General features: G+C 30.1%; 1 protein-coding gene across 1 annotated transcript; it reads left to right on the top strand.

Annotated features, from left to right (window-relative positions):
* Positions 1-18843: 18843 nt before the first annotated feature.
* Positions 18844-22437, top strand: LOC128034685 ((+)-delta-cadinene synthase isozyme XC14-like). Its single transcript, XM_052623464.1, has 7 exons — positions 18844-19006; positions 19166-19433; positions 20319-20697; positions 20812-21030; positions 21153-21291; positions 21568-21816; positions 21888-22437. The coding sequence occupies exons 1-7, from the start codon at positions 18890-18892 to the stop codon at positions 22194-22196; spliced, it is 1680 nt and encodes a 559-aa protein (XP_052479424.1). The 5' UTR covers positions 18844-18889; the 3' UTR covers positions 22197-22437.
* The last annotated feature ends 1732 nt before the right edge of the window (positions 22438-24169 follow it).

Raw genomic sequence — 24169 nt, 5'->3', positions numbered from 1 at the left:
ACTTCAGGGAGATAAGGCTGGTGGCTTTAATCTGCTTCATTGCAACTTCAGGAAGATAAAATCTGCCATAATGACTTCAATCCATCCCACTGCAACTTCAGGGGTATGGGTCACTTCATTGATTTGTTCTCTGGGGAACATGACCTGTAGAATCCATTTCATGGACCTATTTATGCCTAGTGATTAGGATGTCATGATCAGAATGAATCAAATGGTCCTAACTAGATGTGTATGAATGATATTTGCATGAATGCAGATTGTCATTTTTTTTAGAATGATCCCTTTTTAAAGCTTAGGTTGCCATTCTTCTTTGTTCATCAAGGTTCTAACGCATTATCCTGCCCTCTTATTCAGCCGGTATCTTTGACAGAGAACCCGAAGAGATAGTTTGGTTAGTTCTAAATAATAGTCTTGTTCCAGGTCCTTGTACTAGTTAGTAGCTTCTAGAGTAATATGCAGAACTCCTTTTATGAAAGTATTATCAGTCCATTAATCGTTATTTTAATGAAAAATGCTTGAAAAAGATTATCACGATGGACAAGAAGAAATTTTATTGAAAGCAATGCTCGAAATGAATAAATTAATCAAGATAGCAAATTTTGCTAAGATACGAAATGAATAAGATGAAAATAGGTGCCCCAGATATCGTAGCATGAGCTTTTCTGTACAAAACTTCTCGAGGACCTTTTGAACTTGATACGTGTTTAGAAGTCTTAGAAGACTTTGTTGATGCCCCAAGATGTAGCATCCCTCCTTCTTGCTAATTCAGGCATAGTAAGACTAATGCATGCCCCACCTTCGATCAAAATTTGAATTACCCTTTTCTTGGGTTTTTAATTCAAAACCCCTTTGGTCTCAAGGCGCCCTTTGCGGGTTTTCACCTTGGCCTCTCCTTTTTCTTTTTCTTTTATTTTCTTTTATTTAATTTTTCTTTTCATTTCTTTTTTCGATTTTTTTTTAAAAAAAGTGAAGTATTTCTTGCTTGAATCAGAATTCACAAGATTAGGCAGGTTCTTGTCATCCATCTTGGTCAATATTAACACTTTTCCAGATAAGGCCTTCCACATAAGGTCCTTCCCAGTTTGACATCCACTTTCTTCTGAAGCCCTTTTGTATAGGAAGTGTTGCAGGCCCATTTGCCCAGGCCAACCCAAACAAAAACAAAACCCAACAGACCAGACTTAACCCTGGCCCAATAAGATGAGCCCACGTGAGACTAGGGTTTCAGAGACTGAAACCCTAGTGCCCCACTTGCGCCACTGCCACCACCCCTGTCACGTCCTCTGCTACCACCGCCCAAGCGCCGCTCGTCCACTAGCCATGCCAATCAAGTACCTGCAAACATTAAAAAGAAATAACAACACAAGCAATAGGGGAGATATAAAAAGCCGAACTAGGCTATGTTTAGGGGATCGGCTTCTTCTTCTTTTTTTTGATGGGTGTCGAATCCACCAATATAAACCTACGCCTAATTTGCGATTTCAGCAGTATAGGAAGTAGGGTCGATCCCTCAGAGACTGGGTTTACTGTAAATTGTTCTTCTCTTGACCAGATTTATGTCGGGGCAGTTGTCGTGCCCAAGATATTATGGGGGAGGATAAAGTCGAAAATCTGGAGCCTGAAATAAATAAATAAAAATCGTAAAAAGTAAAAGTTGAAGACAGAATAATAAAAACAGTTAAATAAAATATGTAAAAGAATTAATTAAAATAAGCTCTGCCTTAGGCACGGATTTTCCCTCGTCTTTGAACCGATCCTCGAAATTAAATGAACTCCTCTTCTCCAATAAGCTAGTTATAGCTACCAAGGACGCCTCGGACACCAACTCTTCCTTGTGTAAATTAGTTATGGAATGTCCAATAACTAACCCTTACCGATCGAACAACCACGAAACGTTCGTGATTTAGAACTCCGGCAGCTTTGCGATCTAGAAGAGCCTAGCTCGAACCAGTGCCCTCAACCGCGTGGGGCATTCAAATCCGGTTACTACTTCCCTTGACGGAACCAAACAGCTATCTCCACTTGGCACGCCAATGTGTTCACAGAAAACCGATTAGAAACGTTCCTTTCGGAATTCCAACTGTACGTCTAATCACACTAAATCAAACGACGTCTTTTTTGACTTAGTGTTGATCTGACTTTATGAGCTGACAAAATCATACTCTTAATCCGGAAAAGTAATAAGTACTGGAATTTTAGGAGTTAAATGGCTCGGGTTCGTAACTCACGGGTTTTGACGAGGCTAATCTCGGCCTAAAGCTGAAAATGGGTTTAGTTGGCTAAGGTTTGGGACATGTTGGTATTTGATAAATAAGGTAGAAAGGGTGAAAAGATGGGTGATGTGATTGAGTATGGGGGTTGGAATATGTTAAAGTGGGTGGTTGAAAAGGGAATTTGAAAAAGGAATTGCAAATGATTTAAAGTTGGTTGCTGCTAGGAATAAATTGAAGACAAAGAAGTTAAAGAAACAATGCTACGTGAGAAAGGAGAGAATTGAAAGATAAAAGCTAAATATTTTTTGATTGATGAATTGATGAACAATACATGCTCTATTTATACTAAAGGATTTACTAATTTAGGAGCCAACTAGTCTAGAAATTCAAGGAAAAAAAAATATTCCATGACAAAAATATCCCAAAATAATCTCCCCCACTAAGTCAACAAAATTTTCAGCTAATTAATATTGGAAAAATTCTACTTTCGCCCTCCTTCTTTGCTTCTTTCTTTAATTTGGCCCAATTGTTTCCTTTTTCTTCTATTTAGTCCCAAATTGCATTCCTGCACAAAATTCAATAAATATAGCAAAATTAGTGGTGCATTCTCATAAATTAACCAATTTAATTACATAAAATATGTAACTTTAGTATTTAATCAAATCCCCCCTACTTAGCTTATGCTAGTCCTCGAGCATTTTGTATGTTTCTGCAAAAGGAAAATTTTCCTCCAAAATAGGACTTGACCCTCATAGATTGCACAATTCAACAATTTATTATACTCAATTTTATTTTTTTCTAAAATAATAATTTGAGACCTAATTAGTGATTCAAATTTATTATACTCAATTATCTTTTTATTATTATTATTTTGCTTTGAAAAAATTTCAAATATATATGGCTTCAAATTTATGTGTTCTAAATTAGTTATATTGTAACAATATTTTTATTTGACATATTTATTTTTAAAATTGAACTCGAACAATTTAACTGTATTAATGAAGTTTATTAAATAATTTTTATATAATTTATAAGTATTTTATCTTTTAAGATTTATTTATTCTCATTATTTGATATTTATAAATATTATAAATATTCTAAAAGTATATTTATAAAAATATTCTAAAAGTATATATAAAAAGTTAAAATTTTATTTTTTCTAAAATAATAATATTTTTCAAGTCCATCAACTGAATAATTCACAAAATATAAAAATTCCTAAATTTTCGAGAGACAATTTGTTGAGTTTTGCGTAATCCACACTCTATATAAAAATATCGGAGATCAGATTGTAAGTCGAATTTTTTTTCCAAAAACTCAATCATAAACTTTTCTTCCTCTCTTTCGTACACGTAATATAGGAAAGAAAAGTAAAATTAGCATGCATGTCTTTTTAAATTAATTTTAAAATAATAAATTATGGATTATAATAAAATAGGAATGAGAGGTGGATTTTATTAAAACTAAATAAAATCATTTTCCATTGCCAAATTTTAATTAAATTATGTGTAATAAATAAATTAAGAATTAATTAAATTTTCAAAGATAATCACCGTCTTAGGATTAGTGTTAAACTTAATCTATTTTTAGTAATACATGCGCTTGTCAGATAATAAGCTAAAAGTTTCTTTTAAGATAAACAATTATTTTAAATTTATTGCTTTATAAACCCCAGTCACTATTAGGATATTTTGAAGGTTGATGTAATTTTTGAATTTAAGTCTAACATCTAGGTCAGGTTAAGAGAATTACAGATTTTCAAAATTGATCTTAAAATTAATTGCAACAATGAATTTATTTCTAAGTTAATTATATCAATCGAAAACATCTAAAAATATATTGTTTTAATATATTTCAAGTCCATGCATATAAAAATACTTATACCGAATTTTTGGCGAATGTAAAAACTCTTAAAATTTGTTGGAACCAAAATTTTCAAACTCCAAAATTTTCGTAATCCACATTCTATATGAAAATATAGTAGATGGGGTTGTGTCACGCTCCAAAATCGGGTTAGAAGAATTGGGTTTGTGAAAATCGAAAGTGGTTGCATCCCAATTTATAAGATTATCATTGAGCGTTTATAAATCAAGGGTTTGAAACGGATACCGAAATTAGGGTCATAAATAATTAATTAGGCATTAAAACAATTTAATTAGGTATTATTATATTAATTAAACTAAAACAAAACTTGATTACAAGGTTTAATTTGAAAATGGTGTGTTTTAATTGAGTTAGAACCTAACTAGAAAAAGGGTAAAATGAATTAAAATATCAATAATGAGACTTCACTATGAATATTAGTTATTGTATGTAAACTAAAATAGAAATGTGTTAACAACTATAAAGTTAAATAAGTTAATAAGAAAAAATTGAGTAAATGTCTAAGCTAATAAAGAATATGTAAGTTATGCTCAAATAAATATATACAATTAAGTTACTAAAATAAACAAAAAATAAGACATAGATTGAATGGTTAGTGTTAACTTCCATCCCTTGAGCCTAGGTTTAAACTCCATTCCTCCTATTTCTTTTCCTTTTAATTTTTAGCAACCTAGAATAAAAATCACACTAAAATAAATATCATTGGAAACTAAATAGGAAATAGGCTTAGAACTAATGGTTAGCATGCTAGAACTCTTCTTAATATTACTACCCGACTTTTCATAATACTACTAACCGGCGCTAATCTTATGTTAGATTAAGCAATCCTTTACAGTCATTGTCAAAATCTTCTATTAATCTTAATTGAATCTTGATACCCAATGTTAACACGTGTATAAATATCTTTGAAAGACCGATTTGAATGTAAGAGATGTCACTCAGAATCCCAGTGAAAGGTGTTTGTTCTTTTACAAGCTAATCGAGGCAAATTGTGCCTCAGAATAGGGTCATACGACTAGCCAAACGGGCATGTAGACCACATGACCCCTCACACCACCATGTCCCCTCAAACCCTAGGATATTTTAATTCTCACACGATCTAAAACACTTCACACAACCTACCATACAATCGTGTCTCTTCTGTAGCCTAATTTTGCATGTTCCACACAGCCTGGCCACACGGTCGTGTAACCCTTCGACATGGCCTATAGCCTTCCACATGGCCATGTGTCTCTTGTTTTACAGTTTTTCCCATAAATTTATGTTATGTTGAATTTAGTCCCTGTTTGATCCCTGATTTGCTCCTAGAAGTTTTTATGCACTTAATTCATCCTTGAATTTGTGTTTATATGAGAATCAATGATTTATATGCCTAAAATTGTACTATTGTAATGTGTTTATTTATATTGATTAACTTGATCACTATGGTGCTATGGATAAATATGTAGTATTAATCATGGCTATTGTTAAGGGAGATTGATAAATGGCGAGTGTTAACACTGTTATCACCTCGCTAAATACATGTTTATTTCTAGTGTTGAGTGAAATAAGTGTTAAGCATGCCTACAGATTTTTGCATTATCATGTTATAAAGTATGTCATATTGCATTGCATAGGGTAGGATGATTTGTACGAAGGAAGAGTAGCAGTTTAATAATATGCAAACAAGTAGTGGCTTCTCCACAAACCTAGTGGCAGTTTGTTTAATATGCAAACATGTTGTGCACTCACAGCAAGTGGAAGTAACTACAAATATGTGGTTCGATCACGAACCAAGTGGCAGCTTAGATGCAAATATTTTTATCTAAAAATACTAGTGGTTTACGTAACATATTTACAAACTCAGTGGTAGTTTTTATCTGTAGTTATGTATCCACAACAAGGAAGATCATCTGCAAATCAACGGTGGTTCATCCACAAACTGGAGTAATATGGTAGATGAGTTCGGGAAACTCATAAGTGAGGTGTGTAGTGGAGTTGGGTAGCACTTTTCTGAATTTGAAATTGCATTGTCATTCACCAGCATGTGCATATAAAACTGTGTTTTCTGTTATAGTGTAGTGAAGTGATGATAGGATAAACCCTTATTCTAAAGTGTTTTATGATTATGATTATTCTCATAACTGCTAACCATGTGATTTGCTTACGGTTTCATTTCAGTTTACTTGTGATCGAACTCATATTGAGTTTCATAGCTTACTTCCCTTTTCTTTACATTTTTACAGATAACCCATTAGGTTAGGAAGTGAAATCGGCAAATTGGAGGGCTCGACTCAGATTAAAGTTATGTTCATATTTTTATTTTTACCTATAATTATTTATAATCCCAACTATTTAAGAAACTATAACGTCTTATTTAAACTATGGCACGAGACTTAGGTTTTGGTTTTATTTAACATGCATGTCTTTTAAATTATTTTTAAATAATGAATTATGGATTATAATCAAATATGCATGAAATATGGATTTTATTAAAACAAAATAAAAATTACTTTCCTGCTACCAGATTCTTGTTAAACTTTTTTTAATAAATAAATTAAGAATTAGCTATGCTTTCAAAGGTAATCACCGTTACAAGATAACTATTAAAGTTAATCTGTTTTTAGTAACTCATGAGTTTTTCAGAAAATAGACTAAGATTTTCTTATAAGATAAACAATTTTTTAAATTGACTATTTTATAATCCCTAATCGCTACTAGGACATTTCGGTGACCGATGTAATCTCTCGAATTCAAGTCTAATGTCTGTTGAGGAGATTACAAATTGTAAGTGATGGTGAAGCTGAGGCTACGTCGAACATGTAAAATTAGGCTACAACTAGGACAATCTGGTGAAGCTGATGTTGAAAAGACTACAACGATGGTGAACTCCTAGTTGCTTCTACTGATAACTCTAAAGTGAGCGATGAGTGAATCCTCAATTTTGATTACACCTTCCATATAAGTCCCAATCGAGATTGGTTTATAACATATGAAATAAAGTCTGAAGATGTTGTTTCGATGGGAAATAATGCTTAATGTAAAATCACAAGTATTGGTACAATCAAAATTAAGATGTTCGATGGAGTCATTAGAACAGTTAGTGGCGCGTGACATGTACCAGAATTGAAGAGGAATTTGATTTACTTGAGTACTCTTGATTCAAAAAGGCACAAGTACGCAATTTAAAGTGGGGTTTTGAAGATCAACAAGGGTTCTCTCATTGTGATGAAAAGACAGAGAAAGATTGTCAAGTTATATGTTTTGCAAGGTTCAACTATTATTGGTGATACAACCGTTGTTTCCTCTTCCTTGTTAGATGATGGTGTTACTAGACTTTGGCATATGCGTCTAAGACATATAAATGAGAATGACATAGAAGAATTGAGTAAAAGAGGACTTCTTGATGGACAAGGCATTAACAAATTGAAGTTCTGTGAGTACTGTGATTTTGGGAAGCAAAAGAGAGTTCAATTCACCAGAAGAATCCATAACATGAAGGGAATGTTGGATTATATTCATTCTGATCTTTGGGGACCATCTATAGTGCTTTCGAGGGGTAGCACTAATTATATGCTGACGATCATTGATGATTTTTCCAAAAGGTTTGGGCATTCCTCCTGAAGCAAAAAAATAATGTGTTTTTCACATTTAAGGCTTGGAAAAATATAATCGAGAAGAAAATATGAAAACAGATAAAACACCATCATACAAATAATGGCTTGTAATTATGTTCTAATGAATTTAATGAATTGTGTAAATCAAAAGGGATTGTGAGACACTTGACAATTCATCATACTCCACAACAAAATGGCGTTGCGAAATGAATGAATAGAATAATCATGGAAAAGTTTCAATGTACGTTGTCGAATGCTTGTTTACTGAAGTCGTTTTGGGCTGAAGCGACCTTTACTACATGTTTTTTTATTAAATGGTCTTCGTCCGTTGCCATTCAGAAAAAGACTCTATAAGTGGTATGGTTTGGTAATCCTATTGATTATTCTAATTTGAAGATTTTTGGATGTCCTACGTATGCTTATATTGATAATGGAAAACCAAAACTTAGATCCATTAAATTTGTTTTTCTTAGTTATAAGGCTAGTGTTAAAAGGTATAAGTTATGGTGTCTTGAAAATAGAAAAGTCGTGATTAGCAAAGATGTTATTTTCTTTGAAACTGTTATACTACTTAACTTATCTTTTAATGACTCTTCCAATGAAGACCTAGCAAAGTTCAAATACATATGTGAAGTAGGTCGAGCTTCAGATTGATCTAAGATCTACAATAGAGTCTACTCCTCAAGTTAGTACAGAAACTTATAATAGAGTTGCTTCTTTACCACAACATTCTATTGCCAATAATAGACCTAGAAATTAAACCTCCAAAGAGGTACACCAAGGTTGATCTAGTTGCTTATGCTTTAAACATGGCTAAAGATATAAATGCAAATCAAGACCCATCTACTTATTTCGAGGTACTTAGTTGTAAAGATTCAGGAAAATAGATGTTAGTCATGCAAGAAGAGATGGAATAGCTCCATAAGAATAAAAGATGAGACCTAGTGAAGCTTATTAAAGGTAAAAATGAGGTTCGTTGTGAATGGGTGTTCAAAAAGAAAGAAGGGACTCTAGGAGTTGAAGAACTTAGATATAAATCAAGGTCGGTTGCAAAAGGTTACAATTAGATTCTAGGTGTAGATTTCACAGATGTGTTTTTCCAGTTGCAAAGCATAGTTCGATTCGATCATTGCTTGGTATTATGGTCATGCATGATTTGGAGCTTGAACAATTAGATGTAAAAATATCATTCTTGCATAAAGAACTTGAGAAAGATATTTACATGAAACAACCAAAGGGTTTTATAGTTTCAAAAAGGAGGACTATGTTTGCTTATTGAAAAAGTCCCTTTATAGCTTAAAATAGTCACCAAGACAGTAGTACAAGAGGTTTGATTCTTTTATTACTACTAATGATTTCAAAAGGAGTAGCTTTGACAATTGTGCTTATTTTAAGAAAAAGTTATGGTTCTTTTGTATATCTACTCATTTCTATTGATGACATGTTGATGGTAGCCAAAGATAAATGAGAGATAAGAAATGTCAAAGCCCAGGTTAGTAAAGAATTTGAGATGAAAGATTTGGGAGCAGCAATGAAGAAACTTGGGATGGAGATTCTCAAAGATAAAAAGCATGTAAATTGTACCTAAGTCAGAAAAGGTACATTGAGAACGTTCTTTGCAAGTTCAATATACAGAGCGTCAAGCCTGTTAGTACTTCATTAGCAACCCACTTCAGACTTTCATCGACTTTGTCACCGCAATCAAATGTTGAGATTGGCTACATGTCACATGTTTAATATTTTAGTGCAACGGGATCTCTCATGTATTTTATGGTTTTCTCACATCCAAATGTATCATATGCATTTAATAGATACATGGCGAATCCTAATAAAGAACATTGGAAAAAAGTTCAATGGATTTTCAGATACTTACGAGGTACTACTAATGTTTGTTTACAGTTTGGAAGAACTAGAGATGGAGTTATTGGGTATGTTGATTCTGATTTTGCCGGAGACTTTGATAGAAGAAGATCTCTCACAGAATATGTCTTTAGTATTGGGGGTTGCAAAATCAGTTGGAAAGTCGCTTTGTAGCCTATAATTGCTTTGTCTACTATAGAAGTCGAGTACACGCCAAGTACATGCCGATTACTGAGGCTTGTAAAGAAGCTATTTGGTTAAAGAGACTCTTTGGTGAACTTAGTTAAGACCTTCAAATCAGTATAGTGTTTTGTGATAGTCAAAGTGTCATCTTCCTTATGAAGGTTCAAATGATTCATGAGAGAATAAAGCACATTGATGTTCGATATCGTTTTATGCATGATATTATTGCTCGTGGTGATATTGTTGTGAGCAAAGTTAGTACTCATGATAATCCTACAAATATGATGACTAAGTCACTTATTATAACCAAGTTTGAGCATTTCTTGGAATTGGTTGGTGTTCATTGTTGATGAATACCCCTTTCTAGGGGTTTCATAGAAGAGGTGGAGAACTTGTTCGTTGAGAATTCATGTCAATGTGGAGATTGTTAGAGTTGTGTGACCCAAATTCTTGTTAAAGAAATAATACTATGGTAAAACCAGGGGATCTGTGGTGGGCTTAAGGTTGAGAGCTAAAATATAGAACTACTCTTCTTCTATTTAACTTTGATTGCACAAGTAGAATCAATATAGGACTACTCTTCTTCTATTTGACATTTATTAGAATAACGTTTTTTTCAACCTTTAAATAGATATACTCAAAACTCATCTTGTATCATACAATTTTCAACATTAGTGAATTTTCTTCTCCTCTGCCTATCGTTTTTTCCGAAAGTGTTTCCACGTAAAATCTGTGCTTTTCTTTCTTATTGCTTTGTGATCTTTCTATATTGTCATTATCGGAGTTCAATTTTTATAGTAAAATTAATATAGTTTAATTACAAAATTAATTTATGATAATTATTAAGATATTTCAATTTTTATAGTAAAATTAATATATTTTAATTACAAAATTAATTTATGATAATTATTAAGATATTAAGGACAAATTAATTTAAGCTAATCTAATCCTTTATATCATCATTTAAAAATAAAACAAAAATTAAAACACTTAAACCAAAAACAGATTAAAACCTTCTAAACCAAATTTAAATTAGTTGAAATATTTAATTTAATTTTATAATTTATATTATATTTCTATTATCATTTATATGTGTTTATTTTTTCCTTATTTTGATGATTATTTTTAATTATTTTTGAACTTTCACGAATTTTTTAATTTTGTTATGGTTGAATCGAGAACCGTGTTTCAATCACCAATTCAATTATTTAAACATTAATAAATCATTTTCATTTCTTTTCCTTTCTACTTATCCCCTCATTTCGTTTTTCTTCATGGATAAAACAACATTTAGTTCTTGAAATTGGCAATTTTTTTTATCCATGTTAGTCTTGAAATTTTGCAACTTTTCTAAATTTGGTCTCTAAACTTGAATTTCATTAATGTATGATTATATGAAACTTGGAGATTATACCACACCATCACCCAAAAATGGTTTAAATTCTTTTTAATATTTTTTAGATTTTAAATAATGAAATAACATAATTTCAAAATGTGACATAATCACAGCTTAATAAAATCTAAATTCATGGGCTGATTTAGAAAAAATTGCCAACTTCCAAAATTAGGCTCCGTTTGTTTCACTGAAAATGGCTTCCAGAAAATAATTTCTAGAAAATAACTTACTTTTCTAGAAAAGCTAATATTTTCTTTTGTTTGGCAGATTCTTTAAAAATATTTCATAAAATTCGTTTTCAATTAAACAAACATACATTTGAGATTTTTTTTCATTGTTTAATTGAGTTTATTTCATATCTATAATTTTATATTTTACATTGTTTTTACATATATTAAGAATATTTTGTTAAATTTAGGTTCATTGCAATGATAATTTTTAGTTACATGACTACCAACTGAGTATTTTTTATTTAAAATGTGACACTAACAAAATTGACAAAAAAATCAACAATGTCGTAGATTGGACTTGATTTTCAAATATGGAAAGTAGAGGACTAAATTCTTTAAAATAAAAGTACAGAAACTAAATTGCAAATTTGTGAAGAGTATATAGACATATGACATATTTTAACATTTATACTACAAAACATTTATTATTAATATATTTATAATTATAATAAATATTTAGTATTAAAATATTAATATTGATATTTTCAATAATATGTGAATAATATTATTTAAAATTATTATTTTTAAAACTTACTATTAAAATAAAATTTAAATACTAAATAATTTATTAAAATAATAAATTATATTAATTATATTAATAATTTATTATATGACTAAATATAAATAATTAAATACGTATGTTTAATAATATTAAAAAATATAATATTTTATATTAATATTTTAATTATTTTAAATATTTTTAAAAATAAAAATAAAATTTATTATCAATATAATAATATTAAACTTGACTTAAGTTAATTTTTATATAAAAGTAAAATTATCTATTGAGGAGCTCTTTTCCGGAAAATGACTTACGCTTTTCAAAAGGGTAAGTCAATTTACAAGGAAAAAGACTAATTTTTCGTTGACCTGTAAGTCATTTTCCATTGACCAAGCTGTTTTCTATGAAACAAACACAGGAAAATGCAGAAAGTATTTTCCGTAAAACCTTTTACATGTAAACAAACGGACCCTTAGTTTACTTAAATGTTGTGTTTTGGTCAACAACGGTTATATTGTTAGTAACAAACTTTTGAACCATCTTTCCCGGTTGTTTTTCCTCTTTCTATGTTGGTTATGGAGAACCAGAAAAGGCATGCAGAAAAATACACAAGAATTTCTCCTCTCTTGATTTCTCTCTTCTCTACTCTCTTTTCTCTAATCTCTCTTATTCTTACTGAACAATTTCAATCCACATTAAGGGTATCAGAACAAGCATGATCTTCATGGTCAGTGAAGGGGTTACCATACATCTGCAAAAGGAGGTCAATGGCCTACAGCAGGAGATTGCAAAGATTCAAAGTGATCTGGCCCTCTTAGATACGAAACTAGAAGTGAAGATGGATGTCAGGTTGCAAGCTTTCAAGGAAGAGAAGAAATGAGAGATACGGTCGTGTGGTAGACCATGTAACACGCTGAGGTCATGTGGTTCACGAAGTCCCTAAAATCTACAGGTGCACATGGCTATGTGGGGGATCATCTGGCCCTAAACTACACACAGTTTGTCCCGATTCACTTGATAAAAAACACACCTTTCACCATGTGTCCGATCAATGTTCCTCATGCTTGATTTTGGTCCGATTCACCTAGATCCGGCCTTTCAAACAACATTTACACATGAATTAATGGTTGGTATTATGGTTTTTGTAAGATTATCAAAGATTTGGCAAGATTCATAAAGATCGATTAATCTAACCTAAAGATTAATACTAGACATTAATATTATGGAAATTCAAGATTTAATCATCAAAACAAGGCGTATTTATCGTTTCTTGGAAAAGATATAGATGTTATTAATGGCAATCTAAATACTAATAGAATTCAATGAACGAGAGATGATTTGGTAGGGGTAAGAAAAATAATAAAAAATACAAAAGTGAAAATATGGAAGAATGGGAGAAAAAAAGAAAAAGAGTATGGAGAACAATTTTATTAGAATTATGAGAAAGGGCAAAGTGAAAATTTAATTACGAAGTAAAAATTGATTATATACTTAGGGTTTGTAAACCCTAGGGGCGACAATGGTAATTTATCTATGCTTGCCGAAATTGAAAAAAAAAAACAAATGGGAGGAAGGAAGCTCAAACTTATAACTTCTAGGATATAAGACTAACTCTTAACCATCAAGCCTAAGGCTCATTTCTTAATTAATCATTTCTACTAACCTTATTTATTTTGAGGCCTGACAAAATTTTATTTGGAATTTTTAAAATAAATTTCAATTTTAGAACTGTTTTAATTAATATAATTTTAATAGAATAATTTATATGTATTTCATTAAACCGTAATATGTAGAACTATTTTAAATTTCTTTTAAAAAATTGTTTTTGACATGTTTTCTTTTAAAAAATTTAATCATGATTTTAATTTTATTTAAAATGAAACCAATAAAATGCATTAAAATTTAAAATAGTTTTGGCAATACGTGTATGTTCTTTTAGAGTGCGAAATGTAGTTATTTTAAATTATCCACATTATTATTGATATCCTACTAAAAATTTTTAAAAGAAAGTTTAAATTTTATATATCTTGTTATCTTAAATTTAAATTAAATAATGCATACTTTATGATAATATTAAATTTTAATGAAATAATCAAAATTTAAATTTAAATTAAATCATAAGGACAATTTTTAAAATGTCCAATGATAAAAATTTAAATATTAATCATAATTAAATAATATTTTATATTTACGATAATATAATTTATTTTTATAATAGTTTTATAAAATTTTATTTTCTTACCTTAAGAATTTATGTAAAATTTTAAAATCTATCTAACCCTTTCAAATTTTACTTATGATTTTAACTTTTATTTATTTAAAATTGTTAAAATAATAATAATTATCCATCTGTCAATTAAATAAGTTATACACATCAAGTTTGGGTCTTAGACCTTATGGTATAACATAATACAGTAATATACATTAGAAAATTTAAAATAAAACTAATCTAAAATTTTTAAATAGAATAACTTTACGAATTTCATTAAATAGACCTTATGGTATAACATAATACAGTAATATACATGTCGAATATGAAGTACAACCATTTTAAATTGTAAGAAAATTGTCTAAAACATGATTTTCCTTTTACTTAAAATTATATTAATAAAAGTGTATTAAATTACAAATAGTACGCAACATTCATTTAGACATTTAGACATTTAGACATTTAGACATTTAGACATTAAGTTGTAGTGGAGCGGATTAAAACCACAGATCTTACCTCTTTGAAATTGCAGTAGAGCAGATCGCATCCAGTCTTATCTCCCTAACAATTAGTGGAGCAGACAGAAGAAATCAATCCTATCTCCTTGAAGTTGCAGTGGAGCAGATTAAAACCACAGATCTTACCTCTCTAAAATTGCAGTAGAGCAGATCGCATCCAGTCTTATCTCCCTAAGCAGTAGTGGAGTAGACAGATGAAATCAGTCTTATCTCCCTGAAGTTGCAGTGGAGTAGACCAAAACCACAAATCTCATCCCATAGAGTTGCAATAGAGTAGATTGAAGTCATATCTCTCTAAAGATGCCGTGAAGTGGATCAAAGCAACAAGACACAGTGGACTGGAATGAGGCTACTTGAATAAGAAAGACACCAAGAAGTCAAGACTTGGCGAGACCGGGCAAAATTGGTCTTTCTTGGTCTTTGCTCTATTCTCGTTACACGAAAATGAGTAAAGAGGGTCAGGTGTAAGAGCCCATTTTTGCCCGGGGCCATACCAAAGAAAACAAACCCAAATAATAAAAACAAAAACAGCCCACTTACAACAAATTTAAACCCAATTATATCAGCCCAAAATACAACCCTAGCCCACAAACAAAAGTTTTTCAGCAAAAAAAGAGAAACCCTAGGGCGCCGCAGGCACGCCTCTGCCCATGCGCGCCGCTCCACCTCCTCACTGCCGCCGCCGCCCGAGGCTCGCCTATCACCAGTTTTATCCACGCGTCTGACACCTGCGAAAATTGAATACAATGGTAAAAAGAGGCACGCGGGTAGTTAATAACAACAGACATTAAAGAGTGAGGGGGTATCTTTTATTCGGCTATAAAAGCCTGAATCTAACCTTTGTATTTTTTTACACACATATTGGAATAAAAAAATAGAAACCGAGATTAAAAAAGGTTGATTTTCACTGTTCCTCTTCGTTTTATTTATTTATTCTATTTATTTTATCATTTTAAAAAAGCAATTTTAAAATAATCAAAAAAAAGGCAAGGAATTACAGAATCATTTTGAATCCGACGTCGTCATCGGCCCTTCTCCGTCACCGGATGCGGGTTTAGGAAGGGGCCGAGGCTTTCCATTCATTTCCCCGTTTCAGGGCCTTGGTCTTTGAACGCGCTCCAACGCGCTGATGGGAGACGCCCTTGCATAGCTCCGACCACCGGGCGGTGGGGAGGCGTGATTGACAACGGGTTCCTAGCCTTAGAACCCTAGCAGAGAAAAGGAACCTCCCTTTTATTTTATTTTTTTATGTTCTTTGCAACAAAATGAAACTGCAGAAAAAGTAATTTTTTTAGGCTTTTATAGTGATTCAAACAGTACCGTTTGAAGGAGGGAGACCTGCGCATTCTTGCCCTAATGGGTAATTTGCGCCTTTGGTCCCTCCAATTTCGCGGCACATTCAATGCAGCCTTTTATTTCACTTTATTTTGGCCACATAATTTTGCGCCTGTTCCAATCTAGTCCGGCGTAAAACGATGCGCATAAGGGACGGGGAATATTCACAGTCAGTCCCTCATGTCCCCAGTGCATTTCATTTCGGTCCCTCGTTTTTTTTTGTTTTTTTAATTATTCCCATTAATTTCATTCTGATTTCAATTACGCCCTTGACCTTTTATCTCCATTTTTTTTTCATATATATATATATATATATTCTTTTCTTTTCTTTTCTCTAAATTGTATTTGTATTTTTGTTGTTGTTATTTAGGATTTTCTTTTATGTATTACTTTATTTTAAATTGTTTTAGATTTATTATTATTTATTTCAAGTTTATATATGTTATTCATTTCAAATATATGCATATACCTTACCCATTTTAAATTTATATGTACTATGTAATTTAAATTGTTTCCTATGCTATTTATTTTGAAATTCTTTATATTTTTATTTCAAAACTGTTTTATTTTTGTTTATTTTGAGTTTCTATACATTAAGTATTTTATACATTATTTTATCTTATATTAGAATGCATTATATACACTAATTATTTTAAAATTATTTTGTACCTTTTCAACTATGCTATTTGTTTCATGTTTTATTTATTATCCATTTTAAGATTTTTCTTATTTTACGTTTTTATATGTACATACATATTATTTATTTTAAAACTTTTATACATAGTATTTCTAAAATTGTTTTGTATATAATTGATTTTTTTAATTTTCTTTTTTCATATTATTCATTCAAAACCCATTTATTATCTTTTTAAAACTATCTTACATTTCATTTGCTCTAATTTGTTTTATGCTACTCATTTTGAAATTGTTATGTATGCTACTTAACTTATTCGTCTTTGATCATTAATACTACTATTCAAATAATGTATGTTGAGTGGGTATTGTCATTGTGGATGCCATAATTAGTTTACTTGCATTTTCATATTATTGTTATACATTTGTGTAATTTTATCCATGTATCATTATTCCATGATTATTATTATATTGTCATTTCACGTCATTGTATTGTAAATTAAGCTCCAACATAGTTATCCAACTTAGATTGCTTTATTTTATTCTAAGTAAGATAAATGCATACCTTCAAATATATTACCGTTATTATTCAAAATGGAATTTTGCTAAATAAGGTAATATTTTGTATTTTGGTAATTCGAGGAATCGTACCATAACTTACGGGTTGTGTAATTATTGTTGTAGTAAATATGGTACTTGGTGAATTTAATTTAGAAATTAAGTTGTTTAATTGATTTTGTACTATATTTACCTAAATATTTACCTAAATTTTATACTATATTTACCTAAATATTAATTATAATTACAATTAAATATTAATCATAATTAAATAATATTTTATATTTACGATAATATAATTTATTTTTATAATAGTTTTATAAAATTTCATTTTCTTACCTAAAGAATTTATGTAAAATTTTAAAATCTACCTAACCCTTTCAAAATTTACTTATGATTTTAACTTTTATTTATTTAAAATTGTTAAAATAATAATAATTATCCATCTTATACACATCAAGTTTGGGTCTTACACCTTATGGTATAACATAATATGGTAATATACGATTAGAAAGTTTTTTTAAAAAACTAATCTAAAATTTTAAACAGAATAACTTTACGAATTTCATTAAAAGAAGTTTTGTAAACCATATGAAGTACAACCATTTTAAATTGTAAGAAAATTGTCTAAAACATGATTTTCCTTTTACTTAAAATTATATTAATAAAAGTGTATTAAATTACAAATAGTACGCAACATTCATTTAGACATTTAGACATTTTAAATTATTTTTTAATCAAATCACTCCAAAATTGATGGAAAAGATAGCATTTTTAACTTTGTTGATATGTATACACATGGATTGTTACATGGATGACACGTTAGCATTTAACTAATTTTTAAAAATTTTAAAATTCAAAAAACATATTATAATTTTTTAAAATTCAAAATTATTGAAATTATTTAAAATTTTAAATATTTTAAATTTTAAAATTTAATTAAATGTTGACATGTCATCCACGTGTATGTCACATAAGCAAAGTTAACAAATGTTAACTTGTCCATTCATTTTAGGTTGGTTTGACAAAAAAATCATGTTCAATGGTTAAAATAGACGAAAAATTAAATAAAGGGCCAAAATAATTTTTTTATAAAGTTGGAGGGCAAAAAAGTCATTATGCCTAATTTTTAAATAGTTTTACTACTTTTCTTAAAAATTAAATTTAAATGATGACTATATAGATATTTAATATTTTAGCATTGTTTATTTATAATTTAATTTCATTTTTGATACAATGCCTAGAACTACCCATAATCTCTTCCCAACCCTTGAAAATGAGGATAACACGCTTCAACTCGCTCGAACCCACATCCTCCTATACAAACAACAATGTTAATGTCAACTTAAAACTTGAATACATATTATTATCACTTCACTTGATTCAATTTCATATCAAAATTGTTTTTTTTTTTATAGTTTAGTTATATTTTTGATTGATTGAATTAATTTGGTAAAATGACTTATTTAGTCAGTCCAACATTAAAAAAAATCTTTTTAGTCTTCCATTTAATTTTTTTCCCTCTCTTTAACCCTCAAACTTGCATTTTTTCTATCAAATCACTCCAATAGATTTTTAATTTTTAATAATTTTATAATTTTTATTTTTATTTTTACCGAACCCTGCTGTTCAATTTATAGATTTATATGTAAATATAGGATTTTCACATGCTGAGAAAGTTCTATAAATAGTTCAACATAGGAGCTCTTCGCCTCACACCAATTCATCTCATTTCGTAGTGTTTCCAACATACAGAATTACTATCTAACAAAATGTCTTCTTCAAAGCTTCCTTCTTCAACTCATGGATCCATGTCCAACCAGAAGCGTCCCACAGCCAAGTTTCATCCTAGCGTTTGGGGGGATATTTTCCTTTCATCTCCAACAACGGTAAAGAGTTTAGATACATACGTGTGTTTGCACACGAGTAAATATCAGTCGTTAGTATATTGTTTAGCTTAAATCACATATATACAAGTGTTTGCACATGAGCAAATATGTTTTCGTGTTTATATTGATTTCGTATTGTACTAAATTACAATTTTGCAGAACGTTGATGCTAAAACTAAACTACAACATGAAGAACTGAAAGAAGAAGTAAGGAGGATGATTAAGGTAGTGATGGATGATGAGTTGCTCTACAAATTGCGTTTAATTGATACAATCAAACGGTTGGGTGTGAGTTACCATTTTGAAAGAGAGATAGAGGAAGTATTGCTCAATATTTATGAGCATGACTATAAGGATGACCAAACTCTTGAGACTACTTCTCTTCAATTTCGATTGCTTAGAGAGAACGGATTGGGTGTCCCTTGTGGTGAGTCCATTTTCCTTCCCGTTTTTCACGTGAAATCTTGTTTTTTTATTGTTTTGACTGGTCAACAAAATAATATAACTATTTTGATTCAAAAAAATTGCCCAGCTCCTTCACCAGTAGCTTGAATCGATGATCAACTCAATTAAAATTGTTAAAAGATAAAATGAATTTTTAAAAGTTTTACTCTATAATTCAACACAAATAAATATTCAATTCAATACTCTAAATCGAGATCTATATTATTTTTACTTAAAATCCATATAAAAGTAATTGCATGTAATTATTTTCCTATAATAATAAATTATGATGGTGATGACCACGATGAAAATCGTTCTCATATTGTGCATCTTATTTTTTCTTCGATTTATTTTCTCTATTTCCTACAAACTTCGTTGTTGAGAGTTTAAATTTTAGATTTAATTTCTCGATATTACAATGATTAATATAATAATATTTTATTGGGCTGAGTTAAATTCTGACATGTCATTCACATATATGTCACATCAACAAAGTTAACAAATATAAGCATGTCCATTCATTTTGGATTGATTTGAAAAAATAAAATTTAAGAACTAAAATAAACAAAATTAAATAAAGGACCAAAATGACTTTTTTTATAAAGTTTGAGGGCAAAAAAATCATTATGCCTAAGTCTTACATAGTCCTACAATGTTTTTTAAAATTTTAATTTACATAGTCCTAAGAACTTGAATAGATGATCCAACCTAATCAAAATTGTTAAAAATAAAATACTTTTTGAAATTTTCACTCTATAATATAACACAAATAAATAATCAATCCAATACTCTAGATCGAGATCCATATTAGATTTAATTTCTCTATACTACAAAGATTAATATAATAATATTTTATTGGGTTGATTAGAATGGTTCCACAAGTTCAAAGATGATGATGGAAACTTTGACATGTCCTTAACAAGTGATGTGAAAGGCTTACTCGAATTATATGAAGCTTCCCATTTACGTGTGCATGGTGAAGATATACTTGAAGAAGCGCTTGGTTTCACCACCACTCATCTAGGTTTAGCCAAAGCTTCTGGCACTATCGAATATCCCCTTTCAGCCTTAGTCTCCCATGCTCTATTCCAATCCATCCGCAAGGGCTTGCCAAGGTTGGAGGCTAAGCGATTCATTTCCATTTACCAAGGCGATGCTTCACATAACAAAACGCTGTTGAAGTTTGCAGAGTTGGATTTCAACTTGTTACAAATTTTACACAAGGAAGAGCTAAGCAAGATCTCAAGGCAATATATTACTCCTTCAACATTCAACATTAATTGTTTATCCTAATTTAAAAGGACTAACTGATACCTAATAATGAACTATACATAGTTAAGCTAATGTGGGTTTTGTTTCAGGTGGAAGAATGGTTTAGACTTAGCTACAAAACTACCTTTTGCTCGAGATAGATTGGTAGAAGGTTACCTTTGGATATTAGGAGTGTATTTTGAGCCACAATACTCTTTTGCTAGGGAGATATTAGCAAAAACATTCGTCATGGCATCAATAATGGATGACACATATGACTCATATGGCACACTTGAAGAACTTCAACTCCTCAAGAATGCAATTCAGAGGTTAGCAACTTCTATATTTACATAGGATTCAATTTTAAAGCGATTCAATTAGTTCATGTAATTATGTATAAAAAAATATTCAAAATGTTTGATTTTGAACTTTTCTCTAATTGATTTTGCAGGTGGGATGTTGATTATATAGATCAACTTCCGGAATACATGAAGTCGTTTTACAAGCCATTGTTAGATTTTTATGGAGAAGAGGAAGAAACAATGATTAAGCAAGAAAGATTATATCATGTCAAATATGCGAAAGATACAGTAAGTTTGTATTTTATCTTTTTTAAAATAATTTTACATAAATAATAAAATTAGTAACCCTGTTCTCATATATTATATGGGGAAGTGTCGAATATAAGTGGAGTTGGCAAGGAGACAAGGAGTTATTTTGTTATCCTTGAATATAGATATATGTTCAACATGAGCATATTCCATTTTATAAATAGAATATTTATATTTAAAGGATTATAAGTTAATACATATGTACTCTAAATTTGAAATTTTATTATGACCTTTTTTTTTTGTCCCTTTTTATAGTTTAAACAACTGTCAGAATCTTATTTTGTGGAGGCGAAATGGTATAATGAAAACTATGTTCCAACAATGAAGGAGTATATGAGAAACGCAGTTGTATCTGCTGGTTATATCATGTTAATCGTCACATCTTTTGTTGGAATGGGAGATTTTGTGACACCTGAAATTTTTAATTGGGCATCTAACAACCCTGAAATCATTGATGCTTCTTCCATTATTGCTCGTCTCTTGAATGATGTTACTTCACACAAGGTACCTTTTTTCGAATTTTGCAAGAGTATTTTCAACAACTTTTGATTAATAAAACTAATATAAATATATAGTTTGAGCAAGAGAGAGGGCACTGTGCATCGGCTGTTGAATGCTACATGAGAGAACATGCAGTTTCAGAAGAAGAAGCATGTAGTGAATTGATGAAGCAAGTGGAGAATGCTTGGAAAGATATAAACCAGGAATTGATATTTAGTGAGATATCCAAAGTTGTTCCGGGGCCAGTTCTTACACGAATTCTCAATCTTACAAAGGTCCTCGATTTCATTTACAAGAATGGAGATGGGTACACATATGTTGGGAAAAATACAAAAGATGGGATAACTTCTTTGCTCATTGATCCAATTTCAGCCTCTTATTAAGGAATTAAGAATCTATATCATCTAGCGATCCATTTCGTGTTTGTGTTGCTTCGTTATGTTATATTGTGTTTAAGATGTTATTTAAATCCTAGCATCTCAATAATTCATAGTGTATGTTTGTGTGTCTTGTACGTGTCATACTATGTTTGAGGTGTTACACCAATCTTAACACCTCTTTAATTCATGGTAAATTATATTAGAATAATAAATAATTTCAAAAATCAGCTCATATTATTTTAAATCTAATGTGTTTTATGTTATTTTTTTATTTAATATACATGACTTTGAGCCATTATCTTAACCTCTATTTATTTAATTATTTATATTTTTTTCTGTGAATTAACAGGATAAAATCCGAACAACCAACGTGACTAGTACGACTCAAATCTATGTCACACTTTAGACGGTGAACACCCTTAATCATTAGGCCATCACATGGAGTTCTTAATTATTTATAATCTTAATTCAACCTCCAAAAAGAAATGTAATTCAATCCAAATTCAATTAAACTAAAAAAAATTAAGAAACTTATTAATACATTACAAATTATTAAATTGTAGGATATTCACAGTGGGTGAAAAATTAAATAAAAATATATGTTTATAAAAATTATATTAAAATCAACTAAGGCTTTGGTTAAAATGATTAATTTAAAAGTTTAAAAATTCAAGTGTTCCAAGTCCAAATCTTATTAGGTATTATTTTATTAAAAATATGAAAAGATAAAAATACTCTCATATTAATACTTGTTACTTTATAAAAATAAAGGCTTTTAGTAATTTTCAAACTAAGTCGTAGATAAATAATACATATTTAATTCACTAAAACTAAAATTAATTCAATATAAAGCACAATAAACTAAAAGCTAAAATATATTCAAACTTAAATCAGAATAAATCTGAATAGAGTTTACACATAATAAGATTTAAGTGTAATAATCTTAAAAAGAAAAAATCACACATGACAATTGTACATAATAAAAATCGAATCTGAACTAGAAAGCTACCAAAACCCCGACTCAAAACAAGATTGACTAAATGCTTTCAAGTAGTAATCGACACATGCTTAAAAATCATTGAAGTGGTTGGCCTCTGTCCCTTAATTGGAGTAACACGGTGGGGTATGATAAATTTGCAGAATGAGCAACATTTCCAATTGATGACGATGGTTGGTGGGCAATGAAAGGGATGAATTGTTCTGGTGGGACCGTTGGATGGATAGTCGTCTAAGATGTTCCCAGAGAGGGGAGGGATGCCATTGAGGAAAAAACAAAACCTGTGGAAGATACATACGATCCTGTACTACTCAAATGTAGTTGGATTACAAAATCTCAACTCTATTGTTTAGGTGGTGGAGTATACAATTATGCTTCCCAAAGATTTAAAAGCTATTTTTGCTCCTTTTGCTTTCAACCTATGTTTTCCATGAAGATAAACCCAGTATGCTTGTATAGTGTTTCGAAATCTATATAATATGATTCGTTAAGAACAAGTATTCAAATAAGAATGGGAGTAACAGTTAAATCTCTTGTTGGGGTTTTAAAAATTAAAATTGATTGTCAATAATCTCTTGGTTTAGTAGCAAGAGTGTTATTTTACAAGCATGAAAGTTTGGATTTGATATCAAACAACCTCATTCTCCTCTGCTCCCAATTAAAAGAAAAACATAAAACCAAAATTGATTGTCATCCCCAAAAATAATAGTTTAACAATCAATTTTTTTTTTAATCTATTAATTTTTTTTGTCGCTGAATTATTCAAAATATATTATTTAATTCATTAAGCTATTAAAATTCACACCTTGTGCAAATTCATCAACTACCCAAGCCAAAACATGGCTGCCACTTGTATGAATTCGAATTCTCATTTTGTTTTTCAAAACATTCATTTTCTTGGATAACAAGATTATCATTCATGTACTACAAAGAATGGATAGAATGTAGATATATTGACCCAATGTAGAATTTTTAAAGA

Source organism: Gossypium raimondii, chromosome 11 (genome assembly GCF_025698545.1).
Source record: "Gossypium raimondii isolate GPD5lz chromosome 11, ASM2569854v1, whole genome shotgun sequence".
Lineage (NCBI taxonomy): Eukaryota > Viridiplantae > Streptophyta > Magnoliopsida > Malvales > Malvaceae > Gossypium > Gossypium raimondii.
This window is presented reverse-complemented; position numbering and strand designations above follow the sequence as displayed.

What these genes read in the sequence shown, in the direction of transcription:
- LOC128034685 (XM_052623464.1), top strand. Translation starts at nt 18,890, where the DNA reads ATGTCTTCTTCAAAGCTTCCTTCTTCAACTCATGGATCCATGTCCAAC. An exon ending in TCCTTTCATCTCCAACAACG is followed by an intron (nt 19,007 to 19,165) that starts GTAAAGAGTTTA and finishes ACAATTTTGCAG; the next exon opens with AACGTTGATGCTAAAACTAA. An exon ending in ATGATGTTACTTCACACAAG is followed by an intron (nt 21,817 to 21,887) that starts GTACCTTTTTTC and finishes ATAAATATATAG; the next exon opens with TTTGAGCAAGAGAGAGGGCA.